Source organism: Schizophyllum commune (genome assembly GCF_000143185.2).
Source record: "Schizophyllum commune H4-8 unplaced genomic scaffold SCHCOscaffold_2, whole genome shotgun sequence".
NCBI classification, from domain to species: Eukaryota; Fungi; Basidiomycota; class Agaricomycetes; order Agaricales; family Schizophyllaceae; genus Schizophyllum; species Schizophyllum commune.
In genome coordinates this window covers 1,404,469-1,419,254 of record NW_026089539.1, presented here as the reverse complement: position 1 = coordinate 1,419,254, position 14,786 = coordinate 1,404,469, and the positions used below count along the sequence as shown (strand labels likewise).

At 58.7% G+C, this 14,786-nt stretch overlaps 7 protein-coding genes across 7 annotated transcripts; 4 read left to right on the top strand and 3 right to left on the bottom strand.

The window, feature by feature from the left end:
• Positions 1-316: 316 nt before the first annotated feature.
• SCHCODRAFT_02487032 (uncharacterized protein) lies at positions 317-3,133 on the top strand (the record flags this gene model as incomplete). Its single annotated transcript, XM_050342868.1, has 3 exons — positions 317-766; positions 818-2,241; positions 2,383-3,133. The coding sequence occupies 3 exons, from the start codon at positions 317-319 to the stop codon at positions 3,131-3,133; spliced, it is 2,625 nt and encodes an 874-aa protein (XP_050202166.1).
• Positions 3,134-3,511: 378 nt separating this feature from the next.
• SCHCODRAFT_01078031 (uncharacterized protein) lies at positions 3,512-5,309 on the top strand (the record flags this gene model as incomplete). The annotated part of the gene is made up of 8 exons (XM_050340980.1): positions 3,512-3,592; positions 3,644-3,703; positions 3,750-3,995; positions 4,054-4,408; positions 4,451-4,593; positions 4,648-4,760; positions 4,811-4,952; positions 5,004-5,309. 8 exons carry the CDS (start codon positions 3,512-3,514, stop codon positions 5,307-5,309), a joined length of 1,446 nt encoding a protein of 481 aa, XP_050202165.1.
• On the bottom strand, positions 5,004-6,443 carry SCHCODRAFT_02610471 (uncharacterized protein). The gene is made up of 2 exons (XM_003038750.2): positions 5,989-6,443; positions 5,004-5,938 (listed from the first exon to the last, which is right to left on the bottom strand). Exons 1-2 carry the CDS (start codon positions 6,396-6,398, stop codon positions 5,458-5,460), a joined length of 891 nt encoding a protein of 296 aa, XP_003038796.1. The 5' UTR covers positions 6,399-6,443; the 3' UTR covers positions 5,004-5,457.
• A 333-nt stretch (positions 6,444-6,776) lies between these two features.
• On the top strand, positions 6,777-9,189 carry SCHCODRAFT_01234296 (MFS general substrate transporter). The gene is made up of 12 exons (XM_050341294.1): positions 6,777-7,126; positions 7,193-7,201; positions 7,258-7,364; positions 7,425-7,604; positions 7,660-7,741; positions 7,844-7,897; positions 7,953-8,009; positions 8,062-8,500; positions 8,556-8,762; positions 8,820-8,862; positions 8,914-9,124; positions 9,182-9,189. Exons 1-11 carry the CDS (start codon positions 6,915-6,917, stop codon positions 9,054-9,056), a joined length of 1,533 nt encoding a protein of 510 aa, XP_050202164.1. The 5' UTR covers positions 6,777-6,914; the 3' UTR covers positions 9,057-9,124; positions 9,182-9,189.
• Positions 9,054-11,017, bottom strand: SCHCODRAFT_02610464 (lnt, apolipo protein N-acyltransferase). Its single transcript, XM_003038751.2, has 2 exons — positions 10,007-11,017; positions 9,054-9,954 (listed from the first exon to the last, which is right to left on the bottom strand). The coding sequence occupies exons 1-2, from the start codon at positions 10,998-11,000 to the stop codon at positions 9,266-9,268; spliced, it is 1,683 nt and encodes a 560-aa protein (XP_003038797.1). The 5' UTR covers positions 11,001-11,017; the 3' UTR covers positions 9,054-9,265.
• Positions 11,018-11,154: 137 nt separating this feature from the next.
• SCHCODRAFT_02721098 (uncharacterized protein) lies at positions 11,155-12,304 on the top strand (the record flags this gene model as incomplete). The annotated part of the gene is made up of 7 exons (XM_003037423.2): positions 11,155-11,481; positions 11,532-11,604; positions 11,663-11,856; positions 11,908-11,981; positions 12,033-12,111; positions 12,161-12,196; positions 12,251-12,304. 7 exons carry the CDS (start codon positions 11,155-11,157, stop codon positions 12,302-12,304), a joined length of 837 nt encoding a protein of 278 aa, XP_003037469.1.
• A 195-nt stretch (positions 12,305-12,499) lies between these two features.
• SCHCODRAFT_01186057 (MFS general substrate transporter) lies at positions 12,500-14,454 on the bottom strand (the record flags this gene model as incomplete). Its single annotated transcript, XM_050341193.1, has 11 exons — positions 12,500-12,709; positions 12,764-12,852; positions 12,903-13,020; positions 13,073-13,517; positions 13,568-13,624; positions 13,677-13,730; positions 13,781-13,862; positions 13,915-14,094; positions 14,153-14,200; positions 14,255-14,313; positions 14,363-14,454. 11 exons carry the CDS (start codon positions 14,452-14,454, stop codon positions 12,500-12,502), a joined length of 1,434 nt encoding a protein of 477 aa, XP_050202163.1.
• Between the last annotated feature and the right edge of the window lie 332 nt (positions 14,455-14,786).

Genomic DNA, 14,786 nt, shown 5'->3' with positions numbered 1-14,786 from the left:
GAAATCAGAGTTGCCACCACGATAATCACGTTCGAAAACGGTGCCTCGAGGCAAACGCATGTCCCCTCCTTCATAAGACACCAACCGCATACATATACAGATATCCATCTTCCTCGGCATACCAAACGCCCTGCGCACGGCACGTAAACGCCCCGCCGAAGTCTGTCATCTGAGGCGGCACCCAGCCAGGCGCCGGGACGCAGCTGCCCACTTTCTCCCCCATATCTCCTCTCCGCTTGTCTCATCTCCTGCAGGGTGCGGCGTGTAGAACACCCCGCGGCGTCAGTATATATCGATTCTCCGCGGTTCTGCGAACATGTCACTCCTAGGGAAGCTGCCGTTTCCCTTCAGCCACTCGTCGTCCTCTTCAGCCGACGCACCGGGACCGTCTGCGACGCCCGAACGCCGCCCGTCGAGACTGCACCAGCGCCTGTCGAGCATAGGAAGCATCGGAAAGAAGTCTTTAAGACGCAGGAAGAAATCCTTGTCGTCTTCAGAGGCCTCCTCTTCATATCACCCGTACGCCGTCTATTACCAGAACATGCTGCCACTTCTCCGCGATCCTGCCGTTTTGAAGACGGTGCTCGAGTCCATCCTCGAGATGCCGGGAGGGAAGCGTATGCTGTCGCGCATGGCGCGAACCTGTCGTGCGCTCTCGGACCCCGTCCTCAACATGTTGTGGAAGGAGCTTGACTCCCTGATCCCGCTGCTCGGCCTTTTCCCGGGGTCGGTCCTGAAGAAGGCCCGCAAGCCTGGCTTGGGCATGGTGAGTGGCAGAAAAAATGTTGACTCGAACCAATGCTGACTTTTCTGGTAGCAACGCGCCCCGCAGCCCGAAGAGTGGAAGAAGGTGCTCAAGTACGGCGAGCGTGTGCGTCGCCTCACCTACATCGAGAGCGCCGGGAACGTCAGCCCAAACGTATTCCCCATCATCGAGCAGCATCGCCCGCGCACGTACATCCTCCCGAACCTGCTCACGCTCGTCTGGCGCGTCGAGACGCCCGCCGGCCTCGACCGCGCCGCGCTCTTCCTCAACCCGGAGCTCATGCATATGACGCTCGAGGTCGGCACGCGTGTCCCGCAGCTGGACGCGTTCCTCGCGGACCTGTCCCGCCGCACGAAGCTGCTCTCGTTCTCGTTCACCTCGGCGACGCCGCTGCCGGACAAGTTCACCGAGCTGCTCGCGCCGCAGGACGCGTTGGAGCGTGTGATGCTGTCGGCACCGGGGGCGCTGTCGGCAGACGTTGGTCGGTGGGCGAGTACGCTGCAGCACCTGCAAAGCCTGCGCCTCGATCTGTCGGAGCGCACGCAGGCTGCAGCGGAGGGCTTCTTCGACGAGGTCCCGCGCTCGGGCGTATCGACGCCCGCATCGGCGCATACGGACTCCGGTGTCTTCTCTGACGATGAGCGCGACACCAAGGACCTGAGGAAGGACTCCGCTCGGCTGACGGCGCACGCACGACCCAGGGGTGCCTTCGCCCGCCTCCGCCACCTCCATCTGACGGGCCAGGCTGGTGCAATCGCTGTCTTCCTCAAGCACATGACCAGCCCGCTCGTTCAGCTCGAGCTTGTCATCGAGGATCCACCGGAGAAGAATGCCTGGCGCGAACTGTCAGGCGTCATTTCCGAGCGATACGCCAGCAGCTTGGCGACTCTGCGCGTCTCTGCCACGGGCGCGTCCCGCTTCACCGACCTACTACGCAACACGACTCGCGACCCGCCGTCGAAGCACCTGCCGCTACAGCACCTCGGCCCACTCTCGCGCCTCGCACGGCTCGAGATCGACCTCCCTGAGTCGGTCATCTTCACGCGCGCAGACGTCGAGCACGTCGCGCAGATGTGCCCGCGCCTGGAGAACGTGAAGCTGTGCCCCTTCGCGCGCTTCCCAATTGGCACGCGCGCCCCATTGCTTGGCCTGAACGACCTCGTGCCGCTCACCACGCAGTGCAGGCGCCTGCAATCGCTCGCGGTGGTCATCGACGCCCGCAAGGGCTGGTCGGAGATCCTCGAGGACCGCAATGCGACGTCGACGTCGCTGCGCCACCTGCACTTTGGACACTCGTGGATCGGGGACCCGCTCCCAGTGAGCGTCGCGCTGAGCCACCTAGCACCCCGCCTGGAGGGCATGCGCTGGTTCCACGATCGCACGCGACCTGGCCTGCACGAGCCGCACGCGCGGGCATGGCAGCAGGTCGCGGATGGGTTGCCCATGCTGCAGCACGTCAGACTGACGGAGCGCAAGTGGGCGGACGACGATGTGCGGACGCTGCACAGCATGTACCAGGACGAGCTGGTCGAGGCGTACGACGAGGACTATGAGAAGATCGTTCATGTAGCAGCGCGCGAGATGGCGGAGAGCGGGGTGCAGGTCGAGCCCGAGAGGAGATCCAGGGGTGTCTACGTCCGACCATCCCAGGCATCGACGGCTGTGGACGCAACGCCGGTCACGGTATCCACCGGTGTCAGCGCTGTCGTCCGAAGCCGGGCCCAAGAGGTTGATGCAACACCACGGACCAGCGTTGCTTCCATCGAGGCTATTGTGGCGAAGTCCTCGCAGTCGGTCGCGACCGAGCCTGAGGAGCCGCCAGCGGTCTCCCAGCCACCTCCGTCTCCACCACCAACCAGCTGGCCGAACGCCCTCCTTCGCCGATCTGCTACTATCCTGCCCAATCTCCCTGGCCCTCGCCAAATCATCGCCGTCCCGCTACACCTCATGAACCCCTTCTTCGTCATCCCCGCGATGCTCAACTTGATGTCTTTTGCTTGTCGCTTATTTATTCTGTATCCCCTCACTCTCCCAATCCGCGTTCTCCACGCCGTGCTGCGGCTTTTTCTGGTTCGCGGGCGCCGCGTCCTGGGCAGGGATCCACGCGCCCCGGGAAACGGCCCACGGCCTCCGAACGGCAGACCCGATGGCTTGCTGAGCGGCGACTCGAGGTCGCCCTCGGCGCCTCGCTTGGGCAGCCGGTTGCCCTCGCTGGATGGGAAGCCGCGGGCCTCGGTCGAACTGCAGGACATGAAGACGGTCGAGGTGCCGGTGAACGTGAACGGGGCGGACTGTGTGGAGCCGGGGCTGAGGCGGACGACGCCGTACGAGGAGAGCTATGAGATGGACACCCTTCATGTCGGTTGATGTTGTTTTAACGCACGTATTTATCACTTACGCATGCTGTATGGCCATTAGGACGTTACTGAGTATGATTATGACTTTCACCTTCGTGCAAGGACAGAAAAGCCTGCAAGTCCACGCGATGGTATAGAGAGTACATCGAGGAAGGCAAGAAAGTCTGTACACTTCGCGTTCGGTGAAGGAAACATGAGCGTCGAGGATGAGGACGTGCTGATCGCTGAGCGCGTTCCCGGACCGCGGAGCCCGAGGAAGGAGGTGATGGTAGCCACGTGGGCGACGCGTCACTTGGGCACGTCCTGCTTGTCTTCACCATCCATCGCGCCTAGCGCCCCTTCCACGAACACCACACGCGTCTTGAACTCCCCTCTCACGAAATACGCGATGTCCGACAACAAGAAGCAGGAGCGCGACTATACGCCAGAGGTGGATGCGCTCCTTCCAGAGGCGGAGGCGCTTGTGAAGGTGCGCCTCATCGCGTCTCTTCTTGACGCATCGATTGAATGAAACCTGCAGAGCGGTAAACTACAAGAGGGAATTGACAAGCTCTTTGTGTTGGAGAAGCAATCACGAAATGTGCGTGATGTTCAGCGTTAGGGGAATATATCTCACTGGGTTATAGGCCTCAGACGCCAAGTCCACGACGCGCCTAGTCAAGGCGATCGTGCAGCACGCTTACGATGCGCGCACCTTCGAAGTCCTCAACAACAGCATACAAACATTGAGCAAGAAGCACGGACAATTGAAGTCGGTCATTCAGGCGATGGTGGAGCAAGTGATCGCCTGGCTGCCTGAGGTCAAGGAGCGTGACGGCACGGACAAGTGGTTGGAACTTCTCGAGACCTTGCGGACGGTCACCGAGGGGAAGGTGCGCTTTCCATACTTCCACAATGCGTACATGTCATTGATCAGACACCCGCCTGTAGATCTTCCTTGAGACCCCTCGCGCCCGCGTCACCCTCCTCCTCTCCCACTACTATGAGGCGCAAGCCAACGAGACCGCCTCCGTCGAGAAGCGGAAAGAACTCCTCATTAAGGCCTCCGAGATCCTCTCCGAGCTCCAGGTCGAGACCTACTCGTCCATGGAGCGCCGCGAGAAGACCGAGTTCATCCTCGAGCAAATGCGCCTGCTGATCTCCGTCGCGCGCATCAAGGATGCGGAGTCGGCGAAGAAGGAGGAGAAGGACGCGCTCGGGGGCGGTGAGGGCGAGTGGGTGAAGGTGCGCGTGGGCGGGCGGAAGGTCAATGAGGAGTTTTTGAAGGAGAAGGAGAATGAGGTGCGTACCGAATTTATGGCACCTTAATCGGGTTGCTGACCTCTAGAGCAGGACTTGAAGCTCAAGTACTACGACCTCATGATCCAGCATGCGTTGAACGAGCGGGATTATCTGGCAACCGCAAAGTACTACGAGAAGGTGTGGCAAACACCTTCAATCAAGGACGATGTGAACGACAAGGGCAAGGCTGTAAGTTCTAAAAGCTAGCATTAGAGATCTTCCTTACTTACTGACTTCGCCCAGGCCCTCGAACACATCATCTACTACGTCGTACTCGCACCGCACAGCAACGAGCAATCCGACATGCTGCACCACCTCTACAACAACCCGGCTCTGCTCAAGCTTGAGATGCAATAGTTCGTACCCTGAGGTCCACCTTACGAACAGAGCACTGATGTCCCCTCAGCAACCTCGCAAAATGCTTCGTTACACCCGAGCTCATGCGCTGGCCGGGTATCGAGTCGCTGTATGGCACCTTCCTACGGCAAACAACAGTCTTCAGCAACCAGCAACGCTGGGAAGACTTGCACATGCGCGTTATAGAGCACGTACGTCCTCTCTCATGTTCTCTTACAAAACAACCTCTCACACCACCTCAGAACATCCGCGTCGTCGCCATGTACTACACTCGCATCACGCTAGAGCGACTCACCTCCCTCCTCGACCTCTCACCCGAGGAAACCGAGAAGACGCTGTGCAGATTAGTCGTCGGCGGCACTGTGTGGGCACGCGTGGACCGACCCGCGGGGATCGTGAACTTCCGCGCGAAGAGGACGGCGGAGGAGGTGATGAACGATTGGAGCTCGGATATGCAAAAGTTGCTGGGGCTGGTGGAGAAGACGTGGATGGGAATGAATGCTGCGCAGGCGGCACAGGCACGGGTGAAGGCGACGTCGTCAGCGTAGGCTCGACATACTGTATTTTATTGTGCATATTCCCTTTTCTTGACGCTGACTGGATAAGGTGATGCGAAGGTTCAAGCGAGAGATGTGACGCGGGAGAGGATCCCAGGATGGATTAAAGAAGGGTAAAATGGTACATCTAGCCGTCTCCCTATGCGCGCTGGGGCAGCATCGACACGTAGTCTGCAGTGGGTGCCGAAGCTGCTTGCGCTGCGTCCGCTGCCGTGGGTGGCGCGATGCCCAGTGCCGACGTAGGTTGTGATATCGCAGGGGAGTACGTCGGCCGTACACCATCCCGCCACAGCCGCACGTACTTCTCTCCGCGCGTCCACTCGACCGTGCCCTCGTACCGGTCCGCGACGGCCTTCCAGCGCTTGCGTGCAGCCATTTCGCCCTCGTCAATTGCGGCGGCGCGCTGCCAGCCCGCGAGCCCCCTCTTCATCTTTTCGAAGACGTGCTCGATCTCGGAGTGCCCGAAGATGGCGCCGAGGGAGCGGGCCTCGAGGGCGGCAACTTGCACGGCTGTCTGTCTCTCACCGCGGAGGGCGCGGAATTGGGCGACGGAGCGGCGGTAGGCTTCTGAGAGTGGGAGATCGTGGTGTACGTAGAGGTTGAGGGCGAATTGGACGGCGCTGCGGGGAAGTCAGTAACGGAGCAAGAGGGAAGGTATGTTGCAACGCACTCTTCTGCGCGCGGGTTGTGCCCCCGCTGGCGGAGCCGTGTCCACATTTTTCCCGTCACGGGGTTCGGCGCCGCTATACGCTTGCCCTCCACCAACGTCGTCGGCCGGAACGTCTCGAAGGGATGGTCGCGGAAGAACTGCCTGCGAATGTCGTCTTCAAGGTAGTATATAGTCAACGGGTGCGGTGTCGTATTCGGCTGCTGCTTGCTCCTATTGCTGTAGAACGCCTCCACGTCGCGCGGCTTCGCGTCGAACTCGCTGCGCGTCGCGGGCATCTTGCCGGGCAGCGGGAGCGGGGGGAAGGCGAGCACGGACTGGTACCACTTGGGCTCCTTGTCCATGCCGCCGCCGCGCATGAGGCGCGCGGCCTGCTTGTGCACCTGGTTCGCGAACCGTCGCGCGTTTACCATCCCGCCGCCGGTGTCCTGGACTCGACGTTGAGTGCTGTGATCGAGAGAACAAGTCCGAGCTGAATACGGCACTCGCCGGGCCGTGCCGTCCTTCGCGCAACATGTGCAAATATGGACACCAAATCACGGCTTTCTTTGGGACTTCCTCTCAGCTCCTGCCACCTGGCAGTCTGTCTACTGTGGGATTCAATACAATGACCGGGATAGCACGCCTTCCTGTTGTGGGACTTCATCGTTGCTTCGCGCCATTGCAGCCCTCCCAGGCAAGTCCAAAATTAGTGCGATTTCGGGCGGAAGTTCTTCGCGCGTCATTGTGACTCACAATCCACGGCATGTACCCGACGATAATTGTCTATCCTAAGGAGTATCTTCGCGCTTGCTCTCTACTTCCACGCTGGGCTCAGCCTGTCCCTTCAAGCAGACCACTTCTTGTTCTTACGACACCGCATACGACAAGTCCCGAACATATCCCCGGTCTCCTCTGGGTCGTCCCACCTACCGTGACCTTGTGCAGACATGGCCACGTCGGATACTGAAAAGCGCGACGTGCCACCCAATGAACAGAACATCACCACTCAGGAGGGTGGTCAACTGCAACAGGTCAAGACGCGTAGTACTGCTCCTCCGCGACCTATCAGTGTGCAAGAACCCAATGAACCGTACAGCGTATACACGCGAGGTCAGAAATGGGCCATAGTCTCCCTGATCTCGCTAGGTGGTCTGTTCAGGTAGGAAATCAACAAACGAGCGTCATCGCCTGCCTTGCTGAACGCACTATGATTTCGGTGTTGTAGCCCCCTCAGGTGAGCGAGATACAAGGTTATAGAGTTCCGAAAATGAGCTGCGTTCCATCACGCAGCGCCAACATATACTTCCCCGCAATTCCAACGTTGGCAGATGACTTTCACAAGTCACTCGAGCTTATCAACTTGACGGTCACCATGTACATGATCTTCCAAGGCCTGTGTAAGTCCACTGCATTGCCTCCATATTCCGACTTCCACCTTGCTCACATCACCCTCGCAGCGCCCACATTCTGGGGCACCATGGCCGACCGCTACGGCCGGAGGATGATGTTTGCCGCCTGCCTCATCCTCCTCTCGCTATCGTGCGTCGGTCTCGCGCTAACGCCGACAAACGCCTACTGGCTGCTCATGGTGCTGCGCTGCGTACAAGCAGCGGGGTCAGCGAGCACCATAGCGTTGTGTGAGCGGCCCTCGCTGTCGAGATATGAAGTGGCATGACTGCTAACGGCGCTTAGCGGCGGGCGTGGTTGTCGATATCGCGGACGTGCATGAGAGGGGAGGCTTCTTTGGAGTGGCTAATTTGGGGCCAATGGTGGGTCCAATCAATCTTCTCAAAACTGTCGATACTGACGTCCTGCATAGATTGGGTTAGTCTCATTCCTTTGTCTCCAACTCGTGGGCCATTCACCTCGCGTGCAGTCCCGCGATAGGTCCCGTACTAGGTGGCGCGCTTAGTGGGGGTCTCGGTTGGAGGTGAGCATTTTGAGCAGTATGTCATTCTCGTCGCTCATGTTCTACCCTATTCAAGATCCATCTTCTGGTTCCTCTGCATTGCATCTGGGGCTTGCGCCCTCGTTATCCTCCTGTACGTATTCCTCTCCTTATTACTGTACCAGCCTCCTCACCACACCCCCAAGCTTCCTCCCCGAAACCCTCCGCGCCCTCGTCGGCGATGGCCGCTACCGCGCTCCCCACTACGCCCGCCCCTGGCTCCCCTTCCTCTACCGCGGCACCGACTCCGCCCGCCTCTCCGGCCCGCGCCCCAAGTTCCGCAACCCCCTTCGCCTCCTCCTCCAGCCCGACATCCTCGTCCTCCTCCTCTGCAACTCGATGATCAACTCCATCCTATACGCCGCGACGACGAGTACGGCCAATCTGTTCCCGGATATCTACCCGTATTTGGGGGATACGACGCTGGGGTTGTGCTTCTTGACGATTGGGGGCGGGATGGCGATTGGGACGGTGCTGGTGGGAAGGGTACTCGATGCGGATTATGCGAGGTATGAGAGGAAGGTGGAGAAGAAGGCGAGGTTGGAGGGGAGGGAGGCGGGGTCGGGTCAGTTTCCGATTGAGAAGGTGAGGAGTATGGTGATTGCTGTACTCGTGCGCCGGTGCTGACAGCGCGAAACAGGCCCGCTTGCGACTGGTCGTGCCGACCTTCATCATTCTCATCATCGTCACTGTCGGCCTGGGCTGGTGCTATGAGGCGCGCACGCATATTGCGGCACCGCTCATCCTGCTCTTCCTCAATGGGATGATGACCATTGCCCTCATGAACATGACACAGACGCTCATCGTCGACCTGATGCCCAAGCAGGGCGCCTCCATCACTGCTTGTGTGAGTGCTCTCATCAGGCTTTGCATCGTTGACAGCGCTATTGACCTTCATTCCCAGAACAACCTGCTTCGCTGCCTCATCGCAGCGGGCTTTGTGTCTGGTGGGCGCCTTCGTGGCTTCGCTGTATTTTCCTTCACTGATTCCTCATCAGTTCTTGCCCTCATGTTCGATAGCATGGGTCCCGGCTGGACCTTCGTCCTCATCGACGGCATCGCCGTTCTCTTCTACCTTCCCGGGATGCTCTACGTCTTGAAGGTCGGGCCCAAGCGGCGCCTCATGCGTGCAAGCGCGTGAACGAAACAAAAGACACTCGACGATTGCACGATAGCCATGGGAACGGACTTTACGAGACGTCAACGCGTGTAAGTACATTTGCGCATAGCACAGAGATTCGACTATAAGAGTCCATTTGATACCAGCAACTGGGACATTTCACGGGGAAATAGAGCAGTAGACCTGACCTACTTACATTTGCGCAAGCCATAGAGAATTTTGCGGTTCCTTCAGTCCATGTCAATGAGAAGAGGAGTCGACTCCACGTGCGGCGCCCGCCGTTGACCCTCAACGTCAGGTAAGGCAGGCTGCCGCCTCATCCTATCCCGCACGGCCCCGCTCAACCAGCGTGCCGCTCCCACGGTCGCCTGACCTCCCCTCTGCACACCCCTCGCCACCTTGCCCGGTGCCCCAGGCAACTTCACCACCCATGGCGCGCCCGCCAGCACCCAAATCAGAATAAGCGGCAACCCATGCCCAAACGCCCCAAAGCCCGTCCTCCTCTCGCTAAACGGATGCGGCACCGCAATTGTCCGCACCCACGAGCCCCGCCCCACCTGCATCGACTGGTCCACGCCCTCGCCCGCGACGCCGCTCACGCCGTTCTCCCCGCCGTCGCACCAGATGATCGCCGCGCCGAGCTCGCGCGCGCGCTGGGCGCCCTGGGCAAACATCATGCGCCCGATGTCGACGTCCCAGGTGTAGGCGGGGCCGAGGAGGAGCGCGGGGCGGGTTTCGAGGTGGGCAAAGGGATTGGGGGAGGCGAAGTCGAGGCAGATGGAGGCGGAGAGGGGGATGGGGCGGGTGTAGGTTGGCGGGAGGCCCCATTCGCTCTTGGGGATGTCGGAGGGGCGGCGGAGGGGCAGGGTAAACATCTCGGGAGGTTCGGTAGAGGGCGTCATGGAGTACGATTCGGCGACTGGGGGAAAAGGTCAGCGTAGGTTACTTCAAGGGCCGAAGGGGGAGCATACTTGGTACGAGGTTGCGCTTGAAATAGAGCAAGTCCGGCTCAGAGGAACGCGCAGAGACCAGTGCAAAGCCGTTCCGCATATGGTCCTTTCCGTTCTCCCGGTATGATTCCAGGAAGCCTATACCGACGTAGGTTCCCTGCGCCGCCGCCTTCACCTCCTTCAGCTTCTCATTCCTGTGCTCGACGCTGTCAAAAGAAACGGCGCTCTCTGGCCAGAGCAGGATATCCGTGCGAGGGACAAGCTTGCGCGTCTCAGAGATGAAGTCGTCGAAGGTTGGACGACCTGGGTGATTGTAGCGGCGATGCGATGGAAGCGCACATCCTACATTTATCGGTGTCGTATCGTCTGAGATCAATGGCAGAGGGAGGTCGGTGGAAAAGAAGGACGGGACGGCAAGAAGGAGCAGAATGACGCCTGCGATTGCCGCTGGCCTCTTCGATTTCTCCTTTTCACCCATGTACCAGATGCCTCCAAACTCTGCGATCACGACGCCCCATGATGCAGCAAGGATGTCGATACCTGCAGGCCCGAAGAGCGGTTCTAACCAGGTATATGCCTGCGCAGGTCCAGCCGACGTTGGGAGGGCTAGTCTCCCTAGAGGGCTGACAAGCGACACCACATATATGATTGTGGACCATACTGCTGGTAGCAGGGTGAAGCGACCAATTGTAGTGGATCCGCGGGCGCAAATGTAAATCGGAAGAGCAGTCCCCGCAAGCAAGATCGCGGAATCCAGTAGTGACATAGCAAGTAGCAGAAAGACTCCCGATGCAGGTGTCGATAGTGCACTCTCCGCAGAGCTGACACGAGCAAGGGTGCCCGCGACGGTGAGAAGGATGAACAGCAGCACCCCATTTCCGCGCGATTTGTGGATGTATACGGGCGCGTAGAACGTCAAAATCGCAAGGGTCGCCGCCACAGCATAGAAGCTGGGCAGCACCGACATCGAAAAGACGCCAAATACAGTCGATCCAGCGAGCAACGCGGCCTCCATGGTGGGCAGAGGCAAGCCGTGGACGTAAGCACCCGTCTACTAGGAAATGGAAGCAAACCTAGACGGCGATTGCCGCCATCAGTCGGACCGGGCACCCGCCAGCGCGTTTCGCGTCCCGCGTCGCGATCGGCTTGCCTTGTTTCCCGCCTTCACGATGCTCGACGACGGCGAGGATGCTGAGCTCCAGAACCCGTTCCCCGCACCGCCAGCGCACTATGTCCGCTACACTACCCACAACCTGAAGTTGCTCGCCCTCATGAGGGAGCGTGCTCAGGCGGAGGACGCTGCAGACGTCGCGAAGCCTGCGGATGGCGCCCTTGTACCCCCTCTCGAAGATCCGACGCAGGCTGTGGCAGCGCAGTCAAAGCTACTGTCAGACCAGCAGGACCTCCCGGACTTTCCGCTCTATCAGCTCGAGAAGCCGCGCGTAGACTGGATAGAAGAAGACAATACTTTCACGGTGTTCGGCGAGACATGGCCTGTACGTTCACACTTGAATACTACAAAGTGATCAGTCCGAGCCCTCTGTAGATTAAGAACACCAAGATTATGTCGTTGGCGGAAGCAGGCATCGCCCAACTGTTCCCAGACGATCCCAGTGAAGGTCAGCTTTCCTTCCCCCTTCGACTATCTCGAACGATGACAAAACTTATACCCCCTAGACCGCCGCCCCGCCATGCTCTCCATTCTACGTTCCCTACTTGTACAGTACTCCCGCCTCACCAAGGCTGTCACTATTCCTCCTCCACGCGATCTCCCTCCAGGCGCGTCATCCGAATCGCAGGAGATGATCAGCTGGATGAAGGTCCTCACCCAGAATCTCATGGCCACTGCGAACGAGCTTCGACCTGTTCAGGTACGCACTCGTACAGTCTGTGCCGTACATGAACGCTGAACGGTAGTGCAGGCTCGCTGGAACCTCGAACTAATGATGAAGCGACAAGTAGAATTGCGTAGAGAGGAAACTGCTGCTATACACACGTTAGTAAATCTGATGTGTCCGTTGGTTCCTAAGCTCACCGTTCTCTGTAGCAAATGCGACGAGATTGAGGCGCGCCTAGCAGCACTGCGAGAAGCAACCCAGAATTTACATACGCAGTCAGCAGCGCAGGTACGTTCGTGCTCAATACAACATCCTAATGCGGCTCGTAATTATCTAGCAGTCACCTACAGCCGGGTCGGCACCTTCGAGCGCGGTAAGCCTTGTATTCGCTGATGTTCTCGATCTCATTTCTGACCATTCATCGTAGGTCACGGGCAGCATCAGTGCAGAATCAGTACTTCGTTGGGCTGAGGAGGTTTGAAGAAATTTCGGACGCTTCTAGCATTTCCCTGTATCTATAGCATCTTGTATCTTTATTCGCTGATTGCAACTCACTGTAATAAGACGACGAGCGCTAAGACAACGCGATTACATCGAACCCGGTGCGTACAAAAGCAGGCTCGAAGCTGTAGAATACGGTCTCCGCTGCTTCGTCTCTACGCCGGTCGTAATACCCTCAATGCGCTCCTTGCTGCTGAGCAAGCGCATTCCTCCGCTTCTCTCGCCACCTGGGGCCGGTGCGCAAGATGTACCATATGCACGGTATAAAGAGCACCGTGCACACACCACCCAGCAGGACATACGTCCATCCGGGCCCAAGAGCGTTGAGTAAGAGCTGGATGACGGAGACGAGGGCGGCCGCGATGACACAGCGCAGCAAGTTATTCTGCATAAGACATTATCAGCGCGCGTGGGTCAAATAACAGGAAGATGAGCGTACGCAGGCGGTCATCGCAGCGCCATTTCTCGGCATCAAGTCCGCCAGCAGAGTTTGGACCATGTTCATGATCATGATCACGAATGCACCGACTGTGGGATGGTCAGCCAGGCTTCAACATGAGCCAAGTCGGACCACGTACTAAAGAACAAGAAAATCAAGGGTCCGGCGATATTAACCCTCGCCTCCAAGCACCACCCGAAGCCGATGCACAGGGCGATGTATGTGGGGAAGGCAAAGCTGATCAGCCTCATGCGAGCCTGGACTCAAGCGTCAGCCACGCCCGCCGCATCCAGTATCGCCAACACTCACCCTCTCGATCGGAATTTTCGCCTCCAACTCCGCCCTCGTCATCTGGCCCACAGCATCTCCAAGCACCTTCTTCTGCCATCTCCTATAATCCGCATCCAATATCCTCCCAAAGATGAGCGTCATCACGATCATCCCACTCCCAATCGTCAAGAAAACGCATCCAATCGTGGTCTCGGTGAGGAACGGGTACGCTTCATCGAAAAGGACGGAAATCGACGTCGTGACCGCGTAGAAGAGGGCGTACACGGTGGCGTAGGCGAACAGGAGGGCGAGGATGTCCGGGTTAGTGAGGATAAGGAGGGGGTTTTGGAAGGGGACGGTGCTGAGGTCGCGTGGGGGGAGCTTGGGGTATTTGCGACCTAGAAGGGGAATGATGGGGCGCGAGCGGGGATGTGGGAGGTATCTGCCGTTGTCGACGATGAAGCGGAGGGTTTCGGGGAGGAACCTAGTCGCCGTTCAGCGTCGTTCGAAGATATGGAAAGAATGATAACGCACAGAGCGAGAACTACGGCGCAGACGCCTGAGCAGATGCAAAGGAACCAAAACATAGACCTAAGAAAGCTGGTCAGTATCACTTTCTGCTTGCTTTGTCAACATCACCCACCGCCACCCCAGGCCTTCCGTCAGCGCACCACCCATGATAGGTCCCAGGGCAGGCCTGCATGATGTTCAGCCTGGTTTTTACCCTGAGGGGATTATAGGACGTACCCGACTTGAGGTCCCAGGTTGCATAGGGCGAAGAAGGTTCCTCTCTCAGCAGGCTCCGCGATATCAACAATGACACCAGCGGCTGATAATATGGTGTGAGCTTCATAGATCATCCTCCAAAGAGAGCGACGTACCTAGCGCAACCGTACTAGCAGAGCCTGCCGCTTGGACGCATCGGAGCAGCATAAGTAGCCAGTACGCCGATGTTGGCGTGAGCGCGAGGCCGACACATGACAGCGCAAGTAGCGTCAGGCAAGCAATGAACGAAAGCCGACGACCATATCTGTCCGCCAAGGTGCCCCAAAAGGTGGGCGCTGAGGACGTGGTAGGTCAATCGATATATGCGAGCTTCAACAAAGAAGGCACCCTCACAGACTCCTTGTAAGACCATGTAAATTGTCACCGTCAAGTTGATGAGCTCTGCGCGATTTCAGCAAAATCGGGCAGCCGCGGGTGGCAAGCGCTAGCGCCCACCTATCGATTTGCCGAACGCGTCCGCGATAGTTGGGATTGCGGGGAGGTACAAGTTTGCACTGAGAGAATGAGACGCCCGAGCATGTTCAAATGGTGCGTGCCACATACCTCAACGGACTGAAGGTGGCCCCCATCGAGATGAGCGCGACGATGATCCACTTCTCGTGCTTGGTGTAGATGCTGAAAGGCTCTTCCTTCATGGCCCCCTTCTCCTGAGGCGCAGAAGAGGGAGGTTCCTCGGCCGCCCCAGAACCAGTATCATCTTGCACTTGAGGTTCATCGTCGGGCTTCTCAGCGATAGTGATATCCGAGTGTGCTGTGGACATTGAGAGCGGGATGCCGACGAGGGGGATACAAAGACCTGAGCTTCCGTCGTGCCATCGAGCGCTCTTATATAGGGCGAGCAGAGGGAGCAGCGGCAAAGTCAACTACTTCACGCATTGTGTACTCATTTGCCATGGTGGTGAAGTGCATGACGCGACGCGATCGACGGTTAACTCGCCGCATCAGTGCACGTGATCCCGGGGGCGGA